General features: G+C 32.8%; 1 protein-coding gene across 9 annotated transcripts in view; it reads right to left on the bottom strand.

Annotated features, from left to right (window-relative positions):
- The window catches only part of LOC143255309 (fasciclin-2-like), a 132,624-nt gene extending 107,676 nt beyond the window's left edge, over positions 1 to 24,948 (bottom strand). For all 9 annotated transcript variants that reach the window (XR_013030536.1, XR_013030538.1, XR_013030537.1 and 6 more), the window contains exons 1-2: positions 24,765 to 24,948; positions 1,349 to 1,523 (exon numbers count right to left, since the gene is read on the bottom strand). Coding sequence is in view for 4 of the 9 variants with exons in the window: in XM_076510768.1 (XP_076366883.1) it covers positions 1,349 to 1,523; positions 24,765 to 24,813 (224 nt within the window). In the remaining 5 variants the exon portion in view is untranslated. The remainder of the gene's footprint in view (positions 1 to 1,348; positions 1,524 to 24,764) is intronic.
- Between the last annotated feature and the right edge of the window lie 968 nt (positions 24,949 to 25,916).

Genomic DNA, 25,916 nt, shown 5'->3' with positions numbered 1-25,916 from the left:
CTTGCAAGTTTTTCAGATGATGCTTGTGAACCTTGGTCTTCAACTCATGCCAAACATTTTCAATTGGGTTGAGATCAGGTGACTGTGATGGCCATCCAGAACATTTATATGGTTTCTCTGCAACCAGGATTGCACATATTTCGTTGTGTGCTTAGGGTCATTGTCGTGCTGGAAGATCCAACGATGCCCAAACCGCAAGTTCCGAGCATCATTCTTGATATAAGTGCCTACTATATCAACGTACTCTTATTTTTTTCATGATTACGCTGACGCGGTGAAGGCTGCGTACATCAGAAGAGCTGAGGGAACCCCATAGCATGATCGAGCCACCTCTGTGTTTAACCGGGACGGTGTTCTTTGGAAGATTTCATTCCCCCTTCTTATGAAAAATATTGCAAACATCATTGTCGTTGAAAAGCTCAATTTTAGTCTCATCTGACCAAATATTACTCTTCCAATAGGTAAAGGGTTTATCTGCATGCTTTCTTGCATACCTCAATCATGCTTCTAAATGAACAGGCTTTAAATATGGAGTTCTATGAGGACAGCATGCTTTGAACCCAGAAGAGCGTAACATGTTCGTAACTGTAGAGGTGCTTAGAGGCAGTAGTTTTTGGCACATTAAGTTATGTAGCAATACCAGAAAGAGACACACAAGACTTTTTAAATCACTGGACAGTTGTTTCCTGTTCACCATGATGACCAAGCAGATAATGACAGAGACGGTGCTAAATTGCCAGAAGTACATTTTTTGCTAGCTAAATTCCAATAATTATGAACCCAGTGTCTAGTTCTGGAATGGTATAATGTAGTTTATTCACCAAACTAAAACTTTTTACGGGAATATCAGTTTTTTCACACATTCTGAACTGTACAAACACTTTCTGCTCCGGCTATTTTTGGTTATTTGTTTATAAACAGTTTATTTGTCATTTAATTTACATAAAAATTTATGTAGATGTGTGTTAGTATAATATTTATATTATACATCTGTTAGCCTAATCGTGATACTTTTTAATTATGAACAAAAAACCACTCGAGACACAGAGGTATGAACACTTTTTGTTGTAACTGTAAAAAGTTATTAATTTCTTCATTTGCTGAACATACTATCAAAACAAATCATTTGACAAGTTTCCATAAAACAAAAAATGTTACACCAACCTAATATGATACTGAATTTAACATTAGTTTATAAAACTCCTCTTATTTAGTCCATATCATTCATTATGACAATAAAGAAAACTACTAAAATATATTCAGTTGTAATATTGACTATCAGCTAAATAGTTTTATTGTTTTTAAACTCTGTTTTTACTTTTTAATTTAATGCAAAATATATTCTTACAAATTTGCAAGGTCATCATTTTTTGGTCCAAGCCATTTGATCTCTGTAAACAACTCTGGTTTGTCACTTTTCCCAATGCAAGTTATCACGTAACTTTTCTCAGCAGGCCTATTGTGTGTTTTTCCTTTTGGATTAATCTCCAATGTGGCTCTTTGTACTTCTTGTGCTAAACATCCTAAAAAAGAAAAAATTTAAAGAAATTTCAAATACAATTCATCTTGTAAAGAAAAATACAATAAAGTATAATTTCATTATAAAATTCAACATTATGGTGTATAGTTTCCAAGGTATTTTTAATCCATGTAATATATAATAATGCTCAACTTTTAGTGATTACTAGAATTTACTAATTAATTAATTGTCATGCTCATTAATGGTTTAAATTTTAGTAAATGGCTAGCAACATGCAATGGCTACAGAAGATACGAAAACACATAACACAAAATTGGGTTTTCGTACAAAAGTAGCCAATAGTGAAGCTTTGAGATAAATAAACATAATGGAAATATCTTGATTATTCAAATACTTGGATTAATCATACATAGTAATGGTTGGAAACAACAATTTCAAATCTTCTGTTTATCAAATATTTTCATAAGAATAAACTAAATTATAATTTCAATTACTTGAAAGTTGTAATTTTTCTACATAGAAAATACATTTCTTATAGCTACCTACCTATGCTCACATAATAGCTTTTCTCAATTATTACTGCCCTCATATTTTCACTTGCCACTAGGCCTTGATACTTCCATCTACCCCCACATTTATCTCTTTCACAATGAGGTCAATCAAATCAACCAATCCCATTTGTTTTTATTATTAAGTGCACAGTGACTTCTACATTAACAAAATCTCAAAAATTTCAAATTTTGTTTGCATTATCTCTAAATCCTCCTACATAAATTTCAAATGTTTTTCATGGAAATTTTATATTTCTTCTATTATTTTGTGTACCCTAACTCTATAGAAGGTTAGTCAGTTTAACTAACTTCATAAACACAAAAACAAAATTGAAATAAATTTCAATTACCATTTTCTTTGTAAAATGACTACAAGTTGTAATATCAAACTACATTTGTTCATCCTGAATAGTTTTAAATTTGTGACAGTATACATCTATTCATACCTACATTTGTTTTATTGCCTGTTGAACTAGTTTATAACAACAACATATGCCATAAGTTGCAAATCACTTAGCATATGCACAGCTCACATTATGGTTTAGAATTACATTAAGCACAAGTTACTTGCAAGTATACTTTGTGAAAACTTTTTATATTATTATCTATTTTACAAAATCTAACCTTACTAACCTGAGAAAATACCTATTTGTATATTTTAGTTACTTTTATAATAATAGAGATTATCATGAAAAACAATAAATAAATTACTAACATTTAAACTTACTTTTTATACTAATGGTACTACTGCAGTATATTTTTATACTAATGGTACCTACTGCAGTATATTTTTTACTTAATTGAATTATACTTTAAAGAACAAAATAACAACATGTAAGATGCAGAATATGTCTCATAACAATAACAATTTCTTCTGGTTTTCTAACTCAATAAAAAGAGTCATAAGATATTTAGGAAAGCTCGTTAATATTTTCCTATGAGAATAAAGCTTAAACTGGAAGTGAAACTAACAATTCTCTGTACAGAAAACATCACCATAAAATATTTCATTTGCTTGACTTAAAACTATTGATAATTTTCAAAAGAGAGAATGTGACAGGTAAGCATGGCAAGAGGAGTTTGATTTTCTGTTTGAAGGATCTGTATATAAATAACACTGAAAACTGTAAACTTTATTCTTTGTCTAGGTGATGACAACATTATGGGTAATTTACATTAAATTTTGTATTTCTTGGAGGGATGGTAAATTAATTTAGATTAGAGAAAAGAATATGCCTAAAAAAAATATTTTCCCAGGGACTAGCAAATATTCAGGATGTTTCATTAATATTACCCTATAAAATTATGAACACAAAACTTATATAGAATTAAATGTGGATTATTAGCTATGCTTTTATGCTACAGATATTTACATACCATAATAAGAAAGTAAATTAATTACATTTTAAATGTGAATTTAACATCCTGGGTACCAAACCTGTTTTGCCAATACTTTCCAGGATCCCATTGGTCATTTTACAATTACCTGTTTTAGGAAGAGTGTATATGTAACCATTGTGTCCCAAATAATAGAAAATAAGTGGCCCTTTGAAACAAAAATAGAACATAACTCACTGGTGGGTCATGTAGGTCTTACTAGAAGACTATCCCAACTCAACATTGGGTCGTGTGGGAGACAATGTGATAAACTTGCTAAAACCTCATGACATGCACACAAAGCAATGCTTGTGGTGAAAGGATTAATGTGGTTCAACTGCACTTTAGCATACAAGTAATCATGCAACAAACCTTAACCAATAGAAGTGCAACACACACTCCTAATGTAATAACTCTCCCTGAATTATAGTCAAAGCTCACTTTGAGATTAGGCACCAAGAAGAAAACATCAGTAGTGAAGAAGAGTAGGAATGGTGAAAAAGAGGTAACTATCTATCAGAAATGCATTGTGCAGGAAATCTATAACTTCCAATAATGTAATTTACCTCACAGCACATAATTAGTAACATCTCACATAAATCTGGTGGATTGACAGATGTAACATTACCTAGATTAGCCTGTTCAGAGTGCATCTCAAGAGAGCCAAGGGAATGCAACATCTCTGTGAAGAGGAAACTTGTTAGAAACTACACTACTATGAATCGGGTATATTTGTTGCTTTTGAAGGAAAACATTGGTGATAAATGGGTAGCAAAGTCCTTTACAGGGAGGAAAGAAGGAATATATTAGAACCAAGAGGATCTCTAGCATGGTTGGTTGGTAATTTCACATTTATTGGCACAAAGCAACTGGGCTATCAGTGTCAAACAACCAGTAAAAAAGTAAAAAAAAAAGCAAAATTATTAAAATATGTAAAAAGAAATCATGGTAAAAGAAAACAAAGTTCAATTTTTGAATCGAAAACTTAAATGGAGTTAAAAAATGGCCATTAAAAATTTAAAAACACAACTGAGGTGGACAGTGCCACCATTGCCAATGACACTGTCTAATGCTAAGGGTGAGCCCACAGTAAAAATAGATCTAAAATGGTGCCATAACTCACAGTCATAATGACTGTTCTTGAGTGTCACACAGACCATACACTGGTGCATCAGTGTCAGATAAAAGAAAAGTTAAGAAACTGTGACCAATGCATAGCCTGGCCAGGACAACTTCCTTCCAATCCTTACAGAAGCAAAATAGCCAAGGAACAATAGTAGGTTTGATCTGGAAAAGCTTGTTATCATGTTGCTCACTCCACGTCAACTGCCAACTGAGCCTTGTATACAGGACTATAGTCCATGTATGGGATAGGCCCAGCCATGATAGCACCAGAATGAAAGCTCATTCCCACAAATATTGGCATGGCCTGGAATCCAAAAAAACTGGATAGAAGTAGATGATAGAAAAAAAATTGTAGTGTCTGTTTTGAATATCAACTAGAACAGGGCGAGAACTGACATGAAGCAATAGCAGGGTCAGTAGAGAGCTATGTGAGTCAGAATAAATAGTACAATTCATGTACTGCACAGCTTCTAGGTGATCCAGGGTAAGAGGAATGGCATACAATTTGAAATGAACACAAACTGTTAAGGGGATTCTGTGTGCAACCACCAAACCACAACATACCACGGCAATCCCACAGAGTCACCTGATTTTGAACCATCTGTATAAATGGGAATGGAAGGATGGTTCAAAAAATGTTTGGCAAATAGAAGATAGTAATTTCAATCCAGAGTGTCCATCTGATTCAAATTATTCAAAAAAAAAATTACATTTGGCAATGCTAATAAGCTTGGTGGGATGGGCTGACCAGTGGATATAACAATATCATTCAAGAACAGACCCAATTCATCCAACTGCACCTGGAAATGAAGACCAAAAGGAATAATGGTCGACCATCTTTTCTGAAAAAGCATAACCCACTGAAGAAAAGAAACACAACCTAAGGTGGGATGCTGTGGTAAAGATCGAAGTTTTGAAGCATACAGTAAAGACGGTTGCCAACAGCAGAGGTGTATAGGAGGTTCATAAGACTCAGTGAACAGGGTTTAACATCTTCAAGGCTGAGGTCCTGGCAGAACCATAGACTAGAGACCCATAATCCAGTTTTTAGCACAGAAAATTGATCCACTCCCCAAGAGATGGAAGAGAGGACACAAAGGATGTTCAGTACCCTTGTACACTTGACACATAGCTGCTTGATATATAAATTAAAGTTCAGCTTACGGTCAAGGATAAACCCCAAGAACATAGCCACAACTTCTCCAAGATGGAGCTCAGGATGAGAGCAAATACCTCATTAGGGGTAGAAGAGCATGCAAATGCTTTTAGACTGTGAAAAGGTAAAACTATTTGCTGTGGTCCACTTCAGTAAATGACTGAGGGCAGTCTGTAGCTGGCATTCAATAAACCTCATGCTTGACAATGGACACGAGATGTGGAAGTCATTGACATAGAGACTGTTTGCAACTGTATGGAGGAGATGTCCACTGATGGGATTAATCTTTATAACAAACAATTTGACACGTCCAGACACAGCCGTGAGGGACTCCCAGATCTTATGGGAAAGTATCGAAACTACATGGACTTAAAATCAGCAGTCAATTAAACAATGGGAAAATGGCTCTGCAATCCATCTGAGTGAAGGTCTTGCAGGATGCCATACCTTCTCAAGATCATAAAATACAGAAACAAGATGTTGTCACTTGAGAAAGGCTTCTCTGATTAAAATTTAAAAGTCAATTCAGGTGGTCCATGGTGAGGTGTTATTGTCAGAACCTACACTGAAGGTTGAGAGGAGGTCATCTGATTCAAGGAACTAAATAAGACAAGCACTGACCATCCTCTAAGACCTTACAGAGATTGCTCCTCAAAGAGCAATTGGACAGTAGTTTGAAGGAATCTTGGGATCTATCAGAGGCTGAGGAAAAAGGAGAACAATAGCATAGTGCCAAGCACCAGGAAAACATTCTCCTGCCAGATCTGGTGAAGAACAACCAGAAGAATAGCAAGAAAAGCAGGAGAGAGATGGTACAGCATCTTGTAATGTATATAATCAGATCTGACTAACTTATTGCAAGACCAATGAATAGCAAGTTTGATTTCCACTGGCATAAAGGGATGATTATAGTCATAGAGACAACAGCCCAAAAAGAAAGATTGCTCTGCCCATGTCTTCATGATTAAGAAAGTGGGGGATAAAGCATGATGCATGAGAAAATCTTTTGCTGAGAGTATCAACAATGCATTGGGATTCAGTTACTTCCTGGCTACCAAAAAGCGAGATCAAAAGAGGTCAGAAATATAATGTCCACTGACCTTTTGAATAACTTTGAAACTAGTGGTAGAAGAGATATTACATGTGTATTTCATCCAAGATTCCTTCTGGCTTTGATGTCTGACCTACTGAACATGTGCACGGGTCCATTGAAAGGCAATGAGGTTTAAAAGGTGGGAAAGTTATGAGAAATGATTACACAGGACAATAGGGAAGTATGCAATGTGATCCCTTCAGAAACATCAGACTCCAAAGAATTCAGGATGGCCCCCAAAAACAGTATCCTATAAAATATGAACCACTCTTAAGTCCTTGAAGGAAGACAGAGGAGAGGATTCCCCACAAGTGGTGCATCTCTTCCCCACAAATCCCAATAACAAAGCAACCAGATAAGTAGAGACAGGACCAAACAAAAGGGATCCAAGGTTCTCCAAAATTCATCAGGAAAACAACAAAAGAGTCAGAAACTCAAAAAGGATGAAGCATACTAGCCCCTGAACTTTAGTTTGTAAAAAGCTACTGTGTCTGAACCTCATTGTCAGGTTAAGAAAAAACATCAAATTGCTCAAGTTGTAAACTTCAAACAAAAGGGAATGATAGCTATCACAAAAACAGGACAAACATTCAAAATGTGACAAATAAATAATGGAAGGAAAGGAGAAGATTGACCCTTTTCCAAAGGTGTAGGACCTGGCTGTATGTCAACAGAGAGAGCAGAAAAGGGCTGTCTAAATCATCCTTGTTCTGAACATGCTCATCACCCTGAAGAGATGTTGATTGTTATAGAAAATGTGGCCCAGACCCCATATAAGAATACAACTCTGATGTTCCAAGGCTTGCATCTTCTCAACAGACAATGTCAATCCTGAATCCTGAGTAACAATAGTTTGTGTCTCCTGTAACTTCAGGAGCTATAGTGGTAACCTCAGTAAAACGTGAACTCTTACGCACGATAATTTGCATGAAAATGGGAATTAAAGTCAATAATACACCAAAAAGCTAAAATGTTGAATAAGTTTGTTCATGAGCAAAATATTGGGAAACTAAAATTATTGCAAACAGAAAGCAAGAAAGAAACACATCAAATCTTATTGTGCTGAGAAAATGAGGTTCACAAAGTATTACAGAGAAAGTCAACTGCACTAGAAGAGTGTGTCATGCTCCTATTGGTGAAGGGTTGTCACATGCTAGTATACATTACTAAATGTGGAACTCAAACTTGTAGCATAAAGACGAGCACACCAAACGAGAATTTTTTTTCTTTCAATTTATGTTACTTTTATCTGATAACAATTGCAGTGGTAGTTTTTTAAGAATGCTTTTAACTTATTCAAATTGCAATAATTATGAATATCACAAATATAAATATTAGGTAATGGCTAACAACAGAGGTATTAATTTTTGAAAATTATTTTGCCAATAAATTACCTATAATTATTCCTTATTGAATATCTAATATGTTAACACAAACATTCTGCTAGTTATTAAAATGTCATGCAAATGTTAAGACATCTCATTTGTGCTGGTGCTAGTAAAGTTATCTCATGAAGAACTTACTTAATATAAATGTCATAAAATAAACAAGTTTAAACACTAACATTTACAATACACAAATACCTAAATCATACTCTGTCTCTTTGGAATCACTGTATTCAATGATTTATATTCACTCAGTCTCTGTTAAAAATAACTACCAAGCAAAATATAAGTAGTTACAAACATTTTACCTTTTTCAACTTGTAATATGTAAACCTAGTAACAAATTATTTTTATCTGAAAAATCTTAAGATTATTATCTGTAATCAGTCTGTTGTGAAATGTTTTATTATTTCAATGTAATGTTTTATGATGTTTGTTTCTTGTAAGGATGTTTTGGCATGATGTAAATGTAATAAAAACACAAGAGCTGTTTATGATTAAGTCAGCTAATTAGTTATTCAATTAATCGAAGAGTCTGTTGCCATGTTATCAATCAACTGCTGAGCCAACAAGGATGTTAGTTAGCAACTTTTAAGGTTGTGTTTCAGGTATGAGAGAAAATTTAACAAGCGACTGCATAGTTTTATTTGTGAGTTAAGTATATTACTTGAGGACATCACAAACCTTACAATGTTAAGTGAACTTAACTTGGAATTAATTTTACTGAATAATCAAAATAGAACCTACATAACAATAGAAACCATTACAACAATGAAAAATTATGACTGAGCTGTTGTACAAAAGAAGTCATGCCAAAATGAAAACTTTTATCTGAGAAAATACCTTCCAGTCACATTTCAACCTCTCTTACAAATCTGAAAAGTGTGTAGAATAATTAAAATACTTGAAATTGCAACAGGATTCTACTTTTTTTTTTTTTGCTAAGCCCAGGGAAAACACAGTCTAGACCAAAATAACAAAATGTAACCTACAGATACAATGTGTGTGTGTTTTCTTATAGCAAAGCCACATCGGGCTATCTGCTGAGCCCACCAAGGGGAATCAAACCCCTGATTTTAGCGTTGTAATCCAGAGACATACCGCTGTACTAGCAAGGGGCATAGATACAATGAATCCTTTTGTCCTTTAAAACTGTCCTAGCATATTCTCCCTCAATAAAAATTTAAAAACATCATTTATTCTTCACAAAGTCATAAACAGCTGTTAAACTCCATTTAAAAATGGCTTCAACTAATTCCAACAGAACTTATTCAATAAATCAATCACCCTAAAAAATGAATATACATATTTTACTAATGATTTAATTATTCTATTATTCTAAACTTTATTATGAGTATTATTATTTTCACATTTGAACTGATGAATTTTCCAGCTGTCATCAGGTGTTATGCCAGATGTTTGTCATGTGCCCCAAACGAAAAGTTTTTTGTAGAATTACAGGATTCGAAACCCCAAACCTGTGACCTCATGCACTCTAGACACTCAGCTATAAGGAGGACACTCAAAACCTTTCTATCCCTGATATAATCAGAGTAGATCTCTGAATATTTTCCAAAAACTAAATTTCTCCTTCTTAACCCTTTGATTATCATCTGTGTCCAGGACCAAAATAAAACCTTGACAAGTTGTTATGTAAGCATTATATTGTGCAAAAGCTTGAAATTCTGACTTTTGCAACCACCTTAGAAATGTACTTAAAGTTCACAATTTATAATCATTGGGATTTCAAAAAAAAATTGACACCATATACCATATAGGTCCAATGGACCCAAAACCTTACAGGAAAATGTTATAAGTTTTCAATTATGTATCTGTACTCTATATCTCTTTGTGCTATTTGTAAATATTATATATTTATAATCTGCATTATTATTTGTGTATATTCTGTTTATAAGCCTATCAAAAATTAATATGCAAAATTTATTACTTCTTACACTATCTTTCCATGCAAATGGTACTGTTTATTGCATCATCTTTTCTATTACTTAACCTATTAAAAGATAAGGACAGTCTCCTCCTTTAAAATTTTAGACATAATCACTGTTGTTTACACTTGTATCTTTGTCATCTCTGAACGTTTTCTGCAACGTTATATTTTTGACTAAAGAAGAGAACATACCCTAATTAGAATGTCATGAAGATGTACTGCAAATAATTAAATACAGCTAGTTTTGGAGAAAGAGAATTAAAATGAAGAAAAGTGAAACAGACAGTGTGTCTGATGATGATGGTAAACTAGACAATATAAATGATATTTATAAATCTAACATGTCAGATACTGTATCTCAAGAAGGCTGGTATGGGTATTGAAACTTTTCTTAAAATAGAGAACAATGTTTTGACCTTCTTAGGTCAGAACAGTTCTCTACTTTATTTCAATTAAAGTTGTAATACCCATACCAGCCATCTTGAAATACATTTTTACTTCAAGTGGGTTTCCCATCATCATAAATGTTGGATATTGATTTTGTGACAGTTTATGAGTTTGTCACTGTGTGGCATTGGCTTGTCAAGTGGTTGACAAATTGTGGGAAAATTACAAAAAACAAAAGCAGCATTTTACATGGATTTACAAACTTGGAAAGAGCACCCACAACTACTACTTTTAGATTCCAAGCTGACTCAATGTTTGCATCATATTATCCCAAGAAGAGGTAGAACTGTAGATATCTTAAGTATAATATACTCTCAATCAACAATTGACAACAAGTCCAATAAAAAAAAAAAGATCATTTTGTTACATGATGGGTAGTGCTACAGTTAAAAAAAATGATTTGAAGATTGCCTATGGTTACCTTTTACAATATAATTAATGTTATTTCAGTAAATGTTTTTATACGGTGGAACTTGACCTCCCAATATATTCAAGAAAAAGGTACTTGTACCAATACATTTTTACTCGATTTGGGAAAGAACTTCTGGATTATAACTTCAAGAAGACAATCCAGCAAATTCCATTCAACTTGCAAATAATGAAGAAAAAACAGCCAGGAAAAACTAAATTTTACTCAATTTATGGATACAAAAGACCACAAAACATGCTAATTTTGGAATATTTGTAATTATCATTAAAAAGTAGCATATAGATAATGCAAATAAACTAACAAAAACTACATATTATGTTTTTACATATTATACTTTATAAAAATGAGAGGATATATATTTTAATTGCTCACCTTAAATGAAATATATACAATACTACTGTCCAATAATAATGTTTTAATATCTTTTAACCTTTATTAATAGTATCTAATGTCATTTTTCATGATAGTACTAGAATTAGAGTAAGGAGTTCAAGAGTGAAGATAATATTACTAATATGACCTATTCAGTGACCCATACAATGAAATTATAACCTTTTTATGCAGTTGATCCCAGTTAATATTATAATTCTTTCCTAAACAGAAAATAAGAAATCTTAAACTATACCATAAAACAACCCTTCCATCAAATGATAATTAACCAGTGATTTGTACAGACAGACACTTGATACTTTTGACTGTTAAGCACAACCCTGCACTTAATACAGTTTAAAGTATTTTGCAAAATATCTGTCCCTCTTACCAATTTACACAACATTATATAATATCTTGACATCCTAATTACAGTCAGAAATAATCAACAATTTAATGTCATTAGCAAACTTAACTAATTTACTAATTATGCTAATATGAATATAAATAATGTAAGAAAAATCAAAGGCTCAATCACTGGCCCATGACATACCACATTAGTAACAAAGGTCCAGTACAACTAGACCCCCATTAACCCTTTCACTACAGGCTCAGTGTAATATACATGAGTTTGTCCACACATTAACTATCTGCATTTTAACTTTTGATACAGTATTTGTATCCTCATAAAATTTGGAAGACTCTTAGTAAAGTTAAGTATTTTGTATATAAAAAGTCATATTTTTACTAAAGATTTGTTTGTGAAAATAGTTTGTTTTATTACTAGTCTGAGTGCAAAGCGATTTCACATAACGATTGAAAATAAAAAAATTATTCATCCCAAAAATCTCATATTATGTATCTAATTTCTAAAAAACCTAAATACGTTTCAAATGTTTGTCTTCAGTAAGACTTTATATTTTGTCATTTTCTACACCCTAACTATGTGGGGTCTGTCACGTTACCAACCTCACAAACATCATAAAAAATTAGTAAATAAATATAAATAATGCTTTTCTGTGCTAGAATGACTACATATTATAATACAATAATACAAATGTTTAGCTGAAGTAGCTCAAGTCTCATGAATATATAAATTTGTTATTATATTGACCTTCCAATAATGCCTAGCTCACATGACAAAACTTGCACTGATGTGATACATGTGCACTCATGTTATACATCCAGTAATATAAAACTGATCTTTAATCTTATCCCTCTTGGCTGTGTTTTATTGGATCAGTATTTTGAAATATACAGTCACATTCCAATTATTATACAGTATATATAAATTGTGTATATAGATTACACTACAAAACAGAAATTTTGTTCCTGGATAGTACCGTATTTTCCACCTAATAAGCCGAATTTCTGGCCCTAAATTTTGGACCTGATTTTTGGGGGTTGGCTTATTGGCTGATCACTCCTTTCGGAAATTTCTTCTTCTTAGGAAATGTTTTTCTTTTGAAAATTACCATAGGCGGTAATTTTGTTCCATCAGCAAAGCACGTTAAGACAACAGTGAAACGTTGTTTCTGGAATTTCATTGGTTACCTAATTACAGTGAGTGGAGCCAATAACAAATGACATATTGATTCCATCTCTGTCTCAATACGACACGTTCTGCTTTACTACAGAACGCCAATGATCACACACAACATGCATGCTGACGCTGAAACGAGACTAAGAAATCATTTTGAAGAAACTTGTCACTTCTTAAAAATGGCTTCGGGTTATTGGGTGGTATTAAGCAAAAACCCTCATTTTCAGAGCTGAAAATTGGCCTCGGCTTATTCGGCGATTCAGCTTATTAACCGGAAAATACGGTATGTGTTATTTCTCAATTGCTTGTGTTGTAAAAGTACAGAAAATAGCCATTATTCCCTTCAAACTTTGCTTTTGTGACCTGGATAATTAAATTTAGAAATTAACCTATTTTCTATGTAAAAACAGGCAGATTTGCACATTTTAATTTACATAAGGTCTGAACAAAACAACATATGAATCAAGATTTACAAGTATTCATACTAAAGTTATACAAAAATGTTTAGAAATGGGAAGTTTTTCGAGATTTGCGACTGTAATGTAAATCACTTTCATGCATCATACCCCAAATATAATCTCCTATCATGTTTTCATTATATGCTCTCAGGTCACAAAAGCAAAGTTTGAAGAGAAAAATAGATCTTTTCCATTTACTTTAGGCATCAGCAATTGAGAAATAACACTTTCTGCCCCAGAACATGAAAAAGTAAAAATTTTGTTACATTGTGTTATCACTATTTAAAAATATATAATTGAACCTACTTTTCTTAAAATATTGAACAATAAATCAAGAAGTAAAGCAAACAATTACCTCTTCTTGCTATGACCTTTGTACTCAGTTGCTGGTGGACATGGGTTGCTTAGTCTTTTAAACTTTCATATATGGAGGACATCAAATAAAATTTTTTTTAGGTTTTACATATAACAGTCGAATAACAAAAAATCATAAACAACTACACTGATACCATAGAATTCCACTATAATTTATTAAGCTTAGTAACTAAGATGTATTTAGATTTAAAAAAATATGAAACTTCAAGCCACAACCTACCTCATTGAAATCTTGGATTGAAAGAACACAGTAGCCTTTTCAATGATTAAAATGACTGAGAAAACCACTCTGGGCACATTCTAAGCTGTTGATTGGTTATTTGCATGTAATATATTTAAGTAAATGTATATACAAGAGGCCTGTTTCAAAACTGGAAAGAGTTGAACAGGGGCTACTTTGTTTGATTCAGTACATAAGCCACACCTTAGTAAAACAAAAACAATGAGGTTCTTATTTTATATTCTAGTTTGTTAATATTATTAATTTGAGTTCCAAATTTGTATGAAACCATAAATTTAGTATCTTGACATCACAGACATCTAATTTTAAACAGTGATGCATTCAATATACAACGTGACTCATTAAAATCTATATTTGGATGTATTCTTTTAATCTTTACTTTTAAATTAAAAATTACCTCATTTTCACTGCTGGCCAAAATCTTAAAGCCAGTGAATGCAAAGACAAAATATGCATTTTGTGTTAGAATCAACCACTTATTTGAGTACAGATTCGAAAGATGAAAATAAGAAAAGGAAAAATAAAACAAACAAACTTTTTTTAGCATTTAATAGGGAAAATATAAACACTATGAAATTAACTTGAACACTAGCTGGTCAAAAGTTTAAGACCATACCAAAAAGAAGTCCTAAAAAGGGTAGGAAATGCCAAAAAGAAGTCTCAGTAGTGAGTTGTACGGCCGTCACTGCGAATAACTGCAAACATTCGCTTTGGCATGGTCGATATAAGTGTTTGCAGAAAGCTGGCTGGAATGTTTTTCCAAGTGGTGAAGATGGTTTCACAAAGATCGTGCACTGTTTGGAATTGACGTCCATTTCTATAGACTTCCCTTACCATCCACCCCCCAAACATTTTCAATGGGGTTCAGTTCAGGCAAACACTTTGGATGGTCCAAAAGAATCACGTTATTCTCCATGGAAAAGTCCTTTGTCCTGCGAGCATTGTGGATTGCAGCATTATCCTGCTGAAAGATCCAATCATTTCCACACAAGTGAGGGCCTTCAGTCAATAAGGATGCTCTCTCCAACATGCCAATGTAGCCAGCTGCTGTTTGATGCCCCTGTATAACCTGAAGCTCCATTGTTCCATGAAAGAAGAAAACACCCCAGATCATGATGGAACTTCCTCCACTGTGTCGTGTAAAAAATGTCTCTGATAGAATATCCTTATCGGTGCCAGTAATTTTGGAAGCCATCTGGACCATCCAGGTTAAATTGTTTCTCATCAGAGAACAAAACCTTCATTCCTTTTCTACGTCCCATGTTTGGTGCTTCTCAGCAAACTTTAACCGAGCTGTTTCGTGGTGTGAAAGGAGTCATGTCCTTAAAAACATTTACGGTTTTTAAAGCCTTTTTCTTGTAGATGCCATCTTATTGTTTTTGAGCTGCATTCTGCATCCGTAAGGGCCTTAATCTGGTTCGATGATCGGCTGGTGTCTTGCCGGACAACCTGTTAAATCCTCCTGCTCAACGCCGACGAAATTTTCTTGGGCTGACCACTTGAAATTCTCGTTCCATATCCCTCAGGGTCTTTTAAGAAATTTGCAACAGCAGTTTTATTATGCTTAATCTCACCAGTGATGGCACACTGAGAAATACCTTGCTTTTGCAGCTCGACAATTCTTCCACTTCAAACTCTGTCAACTTTTTAGTCTTTGCCATGTTTTTACCAAATGTAACACAAGAGGTGTCAGTGAGAGATGTTGATAACTAAATTTTAAGTGTTTACTGATTTATACTTCATTTCAGTATGGTCTTAAACTGTTGACCAGCTAGTATTTAAACTAATTTCATTGTGTTCACATTTTCCCCATTAAATGCTATAAAAGTTTTTTAGTTTTATTTTCATCTTTCAAAGCTCCACTCAAATAAGTGGTCAAGTCTAACAATGCTAAATGCATATTTTTTTCTTTATGCTCATTGGCCTTAAGATTTTGGCCAGCAGTGTATAACATTAAAGTTGGAATTATAATCTACAATTCGATTCCAAACTTACTGATATAAACTGAAAAATAGTATTTCAATAAAATTTTGAATGCAAGTCAACAAATGCAATGGCATGGCCTTTGACCTGTGTCCCATAACAAAATGGTTAATAACTTTTTGCCTTCTCCAATCCAACCACCTTACAATTTAATCAACTTATGTTTCCCCCCCAACTCTTAACAACACAATTTTAGTATCTATTCCTTTATATGGCTCATTGTCTAAAGATTTCTGAAAATCTAACTATACCCTTTAAATCATACAAATAGCCAGTAATTATCTCAGATACAGCTGGGCAACTAGTGGTACTTAGTAGTTGATTAACTGAAACTCTCACTAATCAATAAATATAGTGCTCCATAAACCACAACAAGTAAAAGATAAATGTTGATAACAGGTGCAACGAGCCAGTTGCCTTCCCTATAATTCATCCATTCAAAATTAGTGACTGTGTCAGAAATCCTTCACAACCCTGCCATTACAAAGACAGGGTAGTAAAATCTGATGGCAAAATTTGATTGCTTAGGTAATTATAATAAATAAAAATAGTAATAACTACAAACTGTAATTTCAATTTGTTGAGTCTTTTTGTGATAGTTGATACTTTGACAGTAGAAATACTGATATGAACATGTAATAATAGACTATACTAATTAAATCACCCAGCTCTAGCTCTAATATTTCTTTATTTTTCTATGGAAATCAGCACTGTTGGTAAAATTTTGTGTATTCTTAAATGTGTTTTGAAAAATAACTTTTTTAACAACAATGAAATATATATTCATTTAACTGACACCTAATGTAAGCCTATTGCTAAAAGTAATGATTCTTTCAAATCTGTTTTTGTAAAGTTTGTTATAATGGAATGACATTTATTATCTCCACACTAAATGTTATTTGAAAAGGTCTTTAAGTAACTTCAGAAGAACACCATTTCATTTGAATTATGTATTTTTTTCTATGTCAAGCATAAATAAAAGACAACTAAATATACCATTTTTACCCAAATATATTATTGCACACCTAATTTTCAAAGGTTAAACTGGAGAAATCCATTTTATAGGGCCTGGCATGGCCAAGCGAGTAAGGCGTGCGACTCGTAATCCGAGGGTTGCGGGTTCATGCCCGCTTCACGCTAAACATGCTCGCCCTCCCAGCCGTGGGGGCGTTATAATGTGACGGTCAATCCCACTATTCGTTGGTAAAAGAGTAGCCCAAGAGTTGGCGGTGGGTGGTGATGACTAGCTGCCTTCCCTCTAGTCTTACACTGCTAAATTAGGGACGGCTAGCACAGATAGCCCTCGAGTAGCTTTGTGCGAAATTCAAAAAAACAAAAAAACATTTTTTACATATCAGTTTTGCAGCATGTACTGAATAGTTTTTAAATACAATAAGCAACTATCAATGTATTAAACATTTTTGAAAATATTTCACTGACATTTTTTACATGTCAATTTTACAAAATTTACTGAAAAGTTTACATCTAGTAATACATTCAGCTAATCATTCATTATCACATAAATTCCATCATTGCTAGAACTGTCACTTTTGCCAGATTTGCTTCCTTGAACCTTTGTTTCATCTTCTTTTGATTCCCACAGTATTATCATTTATAGCTTTGGATATGAAAGATTTTTTGAAACTTTTAATGATGTTTTAATGATTTTCAGTGGTAGCTTCTAGTAAAATACCTAACAAAATTGGAAGTGCACAAATATAACTTGCAGTCAATGTTTCTGAAGTAATTTGGAAGAAAAAAGTGTGCATTATAATATTCAGACAAATACAGTAACAGGGACTAATGAAATTACTGGTAGTTGAAAAATTCACCAAAGTAATAGTAATGTATAAAATATTTATCATGCATTTGATGCTCAACTTTTTTGAGCAAGCACTCTTCCTCAGGTAGAAATAGCTAATCAGTATATGGAATAGTGTTCAATTTTTAAACCTATTCACAGAGTTAAGACCCATATGATAAAAATACGTATACTGAAAACCTGCTCAATAACAGAAATTACATACATGAAAACAGATTAAAAAACCTAAGGCAGAAGACCAAGAAAGTCTGTGAAATAAAAGCTGATTAGTACATTTACATTTGTAACTTATCACATAGTTAAAAAGCTGGCATGATTTATATGAATAAAAATACTGCTTTGCAGGCATTAGCCCTGTGATCAGACTTGTGGAAGTTCAAGACACACTAGTGCCTATCGTACCTTCCAACAGAACACAAATTCATGAAAGTTAGAGGTGTGGTGTTACAGACATAATATATAAAAAACATATCTAATACAACATGTAAAAAACATATATCTAATTTGCCACAAAAAAATAATGTTAATAATGAACTACAATATAACACAACAAATATTAAGCCTTATTTAGCATTAAATAATATAGTCAAGCAATTATGAAAATGAAATGTAACAATGCAAAAACACAATAAGTGTACATTTTATTTAACATTAAAGTAGCACAGGAGTTGGTGTTTGAAGCAGCCAACCAGTTGGATATTCCCTTTGTTTGGCAATTAAAAATTAGGGATTGTAACAGATAACCTTAACATCTTTTTTATTAACTGAAAAACAAATAAAATGCTCCATGGTCGAAAGGGTGAGCATGTTTGGTGGAAAAATAAATCAAACCTGATCCTCTAATCATGAAAGAATCAATTTAATCACCAGGCCATACTAGCCCAAACGTGAATAAACTTGAATTAATATAAAATATATAATAATGAAATAAAATGGTATTCTTTCACTTACTTGGATAGTAGAAACAATCAAGAACTGTTATAATTGGAAATCCTAATTGGGTCATTCCATGTGAAATCATCCAGATTTTGGAAAATTTTCCGGGTGACCCTTCTCAGAATGCCTTGAAAAAATTCACATGTGCTCATCTACCCATATAATGAAAAACTGCCAAAGATTAGATCAATATCTCTAATAGTTTCTTATTTACAGCCCTGTAATATTTAATTACTTTTATTTTATTTTTTGCAAATTCATTTTCGGGCAACTTTGGCTGCTTAAAGCTGCAAGAGTAATGGTGGTAGAAGGCTGAAATTTGCTACATTAACTGAATTAATCCCACAGAATTCAAAATTGGTCTCAAACCAAGTTTATCTCTCTTAGAATGTTTATAGTGAGACTGTAAAATCACCTGAAAACCCAAAATCTTAAAAAACATTGGTTTATTTAATAAGCCATAGCTCTAAGTCTCAATATAATACAAAGCTGAATTTTTGTTTCAAATTACCTATAACATATCAGTTGATAAATCAGCAATTGTTGTAATTAAGTCTATTAGATCTCCTATAAAACAATGTAGTTGCATGCAACTTTTTATGAAGTAGCTAAAAATAGCCCTACTTCAGGCTACAGTTTGACCATGTCACCAGTTATTCAACCTTCTCAGATTTTTACCATATATTCTTACATCTCTGAATATGATCTACAAAAAAAATCAAGGTGTTCAACCTCCTTTTTGAGCTATAATTTTTTAAAGCTTCCTCTGACCATATGATTTTTACTTGAAAAAAAAAATTTCAATTCAGGTGTGTTACTGTGTGCAAATATATATGCATACAATTTTGAGAAAAATTATGAATCCCATTGAAATTTACTAATCAGCCTTTACCATATATTCTTACGTCTCTGAACATGATCTTAAAAAAAAAATCAAGGTTGTAAAAAATAATAAATTAACAGGCAGCCTAAATAAAATAATTGATTAATTTGAATTACATATTTGTAAAAACAATAATGGATCAGTATAAAAGCCAGTGAGGTAATCTCAGAGGTCATTAGACAATTATGGCCACTGAGATGGAGGGTATGCATGATTTACCTGAGTGCAGTATAGGAACTCATCATTGAGCTGATCCATGTCACTTACAGAGGTATTGCTGTAAAACTGGATTAAAAAGACTGGATTCGTTTTCCACTGAAGAAATAATACTTTTAACCTGGAGATTAGATGTTCAACAGAATAATATTGCTTCAGTGTGTTTTCGTCATGAAAAGATGTTCCTCACTTGCAATGAAAATGAGCAAAGATTTTACGGTGACCCTCAGCTCATCCATGCAAAAAAAATACAAAGTAAGTAAATTGTAATATTTCTATATTTCTAGGGTGGAAATATTTTTTAAAGTCAGCTTAATGAGTCCCAGTTTTATGAATTGAACATTTATTCTCTGTCATATTATCCAACTGTGTGTGTGTGTCAAAATTTTATTTAGGCTGCCTGTTAATTTATTATATTTCACAATGAATTAATTCTGAATTTTTGCTTGCTGCAGGATCCATTCGCACAGTGGATCAGGACACTGCCAGAATGGCAAGAGTAAAACCAGGACAAAAGCTGTGCATCAGCTGTCGAAAGAATTTGGCACAACATCCACCAGAGGATGTACCAGGCCCTTCCGAAATGGAAACAGCTCAATCTGATTCAGAGACATTTACACCTAAGGAAACTATTTGTGAAGAGCTAAACCTTAATGCCATTGCTCTTGTATGGATTGTATGGATATATTTGCACAGAGTAACACACCTGAACTGAATTGTTTTTTAAATAACAAACGTATGGTCAGAGGATACTTTAAAAATTTATAACTCAAAAAGGAGGTTGAACACCATCTTGAGATGTAAGAATATATGGTAAAAATCTGAAAAGGCTGAATAACTGGTGACATGGTCAAACTGTGCAACAGTTACAACAATTGCTGATTTATCAACTGATATATTATAGGAGATTTGAAAACAACATTCAGCTTTGTATCATATTAAGTCTTAGAGCTATGGCTTATTAAATAAACCAATGTTTTTTAAGATTTTGGGTTTTCAGGTGATTTTACAGCCTCACTATGAAAATTCTAAGAGAGATAAACTTGGTTTGAAACCAATTTTGAATTCTGTGGGATTAATTCAGTTAGTGTAGCAAATTTCAGCCTTCTACCACCATTACTCTTGCAACTTTTAAGCAGCCAAAGTTGCCTGAAAATGAATTTGCCAAAAATAAAAGTAATTAAATATTACAGAGCTGTAAACAAGAAACTATTAGAGATATTGATCTAATCTTTGGAAATTTTTCATTATATGGGTAGATGAGCAGATGTGAATTTTTTCTGTGAGAGTCACTTGCAGCCCCCTGGATGATTTGACATGGAAAGATCCAATTTCCATTAGTTGATTTTTATATTAGAGCTTTTTGTTTTTCTAGTGATTTGAGCAGTAGTTTGTTTTTTGAATTTTGTGCAAAGCTACATGAGGGTTATCTGAGCTAGCCATCCCTAATTTTGCAGTGTAAGACTAGAGGGAAGGCAGCTAGTCATCACTACCCACTTTCAACTTTTGAGCTACTCTTTCACCAATGACTAGTGGGATTGACCGTAATATTATAACTCCCCCACGGCTAAAAGGGTGAGCATATTTGGTGCGACAGGATGTGAACCCGCGACCATCAGATTACGAGTCAAACACCTTAACCCACCTGACCATGCCGAACCTTGAGCAGTAATGAACTTGTTTTTTGATAAAGGGCATTTGATTTAGAAATTTTGAGAAAGTATACACTGTATCAATATACCATTTAACCTTGTCTATGAATAGCACTGAGAAATTAGTGGTATTTTCCCATACCTTAGTTTACAGGGCTAATTGATTTAACTGGTGCTCATAGGTTATTGATAAAATTTCCCAGCTCCACCTATGGGTGATACATAATTCATGCCAGAAGTTCTTCTGGAGGTCAAGTAAAGTTTTCCTCTTTGTTTTAATAACTTAAAAATCAATCAGACACAAAATGAGATTTCTCAAATATTTACATGTATTATAAAAAGCATTTGCATGGCATTTATTTCACACAAAAAATCAAATACCAAATAAATTTAAAAATTATTAGTAAAATATGTTTCTGTCATTATTATTTATGCTTCTGTAGATAATATGTTTAGATGGATACTGTCAAAAACAGCAAAGGTATTTGTTAGACCAATTACTTCTATACTTCTGCAGTGGTAAAAATTCTAGAATCCCTTGATAACTTTGATTAATTGATTAGTGTATGTAACATTAATGAGTATAATTGATACTCATTGGTTATTTGTTATTTTGATTAAGTCCCCAGTTCTAAAAGATATACTTCCCTGTTATGTTTCCTGTGGACATCAGTACTGTTAAAAACATTTTTGTATTCTCGAAAATGTTTTGAGAAAAAAATTTCTTTTCAACAATAAGACATTCATTTAAATGATTCCTCCCATAAATCTGTGACCAAAACAAGCAGAATTTATAATTATTCTATATGTGGGGGTTTTCTTTAATGAATTGAAGTTTATTAACAAAAAAAAAATTTAAAAAAGTCAACTTTTAGACAAATACATATAATGAAGACCCATGTGACAACAATAGACAAACCCTGTTAATAAAAGCAAACAAAAAGAAGTAAAAATAGAATACATGTGAAGTAAGTACATTTTATTAGCACATTTACATTTGTAGTTCTTCACATGGTTAAAAATCTGACACAACTAACTGGTTAAAGAATACAATATTTATTCAGAAAAAAACCAACAAAAAAACACTGTATATACCTGCACAGACAAGAACATTATCACTTCTACTGAAATCAGTTAATAACTTAAAGGACGATTTCTGTCTCTCAGAATAAAGTTTGACTAAAGTAACCACTATAAAAGCAAAGAACTGAACAAAGAAAATGCACCAGGATACAAAGTATTAACTTGCTTCATTCAATGTCATAATCTACCAGCAAAGAATATTTCAGTGCTTACCTCTTCAAATCAGACTAAATACAATGCTCAATTATCCATGGACAGTAGAGGAGAAATCACTTACAAGAGAACAAAGAGCAATGTGGCAAGAAAATGTTATCAACTCTGAAACCATGTGTTGCCATCATTAAAGTACAAAAACTAACTAATCAATAAACTGGAATAATTCCATACCACCACAGAAAGTAGAAAACCCATGATACGTCCATATTTCAAAAATGATTAAAAAACACCAAGGTCAGACAAGGTTTTCCTAAGTCTTAAAAAAACCCAACAAAAGTCAAGGATAAAATATATGAGCCCTTCTCTTTCATTTCACATAGCTCAACAGACAGTGAATACACAACCAGAAACTACAGAGTTGCCTGTGTTATTTCTATTTTCAAAGAGAGTGATAAAGAGTTGTCCTGAAAATTATATGCCAGTTAGTTCCACTTCTATACAAGATGAAGCTTATTTCTCTTATAAATGAAACTTTAAAAAAATATGTTAGTGGAATGTGATACTGTAATTGAAAGCCAAGTTGTACTCATTTGCACAAGGCATAAATAGTAAAAAAAATCAAACTAACATCAATATAACTTTAACGTGGGAAAGTAAGCAATAAAATACATCCACTGTTTTCAGAAAATCATCAATTCCCCTGTTAAACTCCTGGCTTCTAGTATTACTGATGAACCACATCTTTCATTATCCAGTCATCCTATATTAAAAGAAAACTTTCTTAACTGGCATGGTAAATATTCAGCATGAGTTTTACTCTCCTGTGGTAGTTGGGCTTTGGAATTGGTTGCCTTTCGATGTTTTGGACTCAGTAAATTTAAAAGTAGGCTTGATAAATATTTAAATTATCAGTGATGGATTTATTTTTCCAGTAGACATATATAACCTAGATAGACCAACAGACCCCTTGTATCCTTAAATATTATGTTACGTTGTATTAACCTGTTTTGTTTTCTAAATCCTAACTTATGTCCTCTCATTCTAATATCTACAGAATATAGTATTAAGAAATCAAAGGTCTTTACTCCTTCAATTCCCTGTATATCTGGATATTTTTTCAACAGATACACATTAAGAACACTTACCTCTATACTATAACACTCTCATCTCTGGAACTATCCTATTAGCATTTCTCTGAACCCTTTCCAATAAGTCAGTTTCTCTTATTAGACAAAATGGCCAAAATAATACTGCATTTTAAGCAAGAAAAAACTAGTAACATGTAGAAATTACCACTTTTGATTTGTAAACAATGTATTTACTACTAGCACCACAGTTTTGATGACTTATTTAATAACCATTATGTCAAGAACCATTTCATCGGTAATAATTTACCCCTCACTATACTAATGAATGGATTACACCTGTATTAAAATGATTTAAATTACAATAATTAATGGATATAATATACAGACTTTCTTTGGATATTGTAGAAGAGGTCTGATGAGTATTTTACAGAATAAGATTATGCAGCAAAAGTATTTATTACATATTTTGAAGTGAGGTATTAGCAAAATATCAGAACAACAAGATAGCAAAATTATCCTTATTATTCATTGGAAATGAAATTAAAATTATTTTCCACTACTGATAGTAGTATTTCTCATCTAACTTTAGAACTCAGAGGGTCGTACTTTGTGTATTATAGCATCAGCATAGTATTTTCTTATCTTTATACAGCAAAGTTGATTAACGTAATAAGCCAACAGTACACTTATTAGTCACATCTGTACTAAGTGTTAGTGCGTTACGCCTGATAATGAGTAGTGTTAATCACACTTGTACCGTACTAATCACAATAACACTTGGTTTTCATCACTCTGCGCTCCGCTACAGAAATCATTGAATCGCTACCGCACTGCAGAGACCTGACTCGCGTGCATGCTACTACTACTAGTAGTAGTAGTACTGCTAACTTAGGTTACCTTCTTAATAATAGTAACACTTATATTTTAAACTTGAAAATCTCATGAAAGTGAAAAAATGTTTACTTACCAAATGCTACTGTTGAGAATATTATATACGTCAATTTCGAATTCCACATTTTAATTCTATCATTCGAATACTTAATTTTCTGTGCTGCAATTCGTAATCACAAAACGTTCGTCAGCGAAAACCTAATTCACAACCCCACTAAAGGTATAGCATTAGAAGGTAAACTTCCAGTATTATCACTTTGCGCGTGCGCGCGCACCCTTAACACCAAATAACGTGTTAAAGGATGTGTACCTCCGCAGTATTTAAAAGATGTATCTAGTTTTCAAAACCTTGAAATACTAAATGAACCCTTTCGTTTTCTTTTTTTTTTTATCAGAGTATGTCATCAAAATCAATAAATGTAATTTAAGATAAGGTTTATAATATATGGATGTTGTTGTTTAACACAGTTGGATTTTCAAAATACTAAATCTTGGAGAAACATACTTGCACTCTTATGTAGTGTTTTCAGGTTTGTGCATAACGAAATGTAACAACTTTTTGCCTTTGTAGCACATTTTTAGCTTACTTATTGATTATAAGTATTATTTTAATATAAGATTGTAGTTTTCTTTTACACTAAAGATTAATAAAAGTACAGCGTTTCGAGCCCCCCACACCTGTGATATCACGGATAGCCCATGAACAGATATTTAGTGGCAGAGTGGTATTTGTGGGCCCTTTTAATGATAGAAACCGGTTTCAGATATCTGTGGTGTGCAGAGCACAAATTGCAGATCGTGATTAATTCTAAACAAACAAACGGCGTTTTGATCACTGGTAAGGTAGTTTTTCTAAACTTGTGTGCTTGAAAGTGATCAAAAAGTTATACCTGTTTCAAAATTATTTTAACTATAAAATCTGTAACTTGTAATGAAATAATTTTTTCGTCCGTCTAATGTTAAACGTAAAGCTAAACATTGGGCTACCTCTTCTCTGCCTACAGTGGATATCGAAACCCCACATACCGCTGAGCCAAACTTCACTATAAATAAGTTTCTAGCTATTAAATATCTGTACGTCTCAAAATAATTTGGCCAGTCAAAAAATAATTAATGTTGCTGCGCAAATAAAGTTCCTTTCAGGTACACTTCTGTGAGCCTACATGGATTTAATGATTTCCTTTATTATTATTCATATCCTCCCTCTTCCCAGTCTGAAACTTTCTAA

This window comes from Tachypleus tridentatus, chromosome 7 (genome assembly GCF_004210375.1).
Source record: "Tachypleus tridentatus isolate NWPU-2018 chromosome 7, ASM421037v1, whole genome shotgun sequence".
Lineage (NCBI taxonomy): Eukaryota > Metazoa > Arthropoda > Merostomata > Xiphosura > Limulidae > Tachypleus > Tachypleus tridentatus.
The sequence above is the reverse complement of the archived record's forward strand: the minus strand, read 5'-3'. Positions and strand labels throughout refer to the sequence as shown.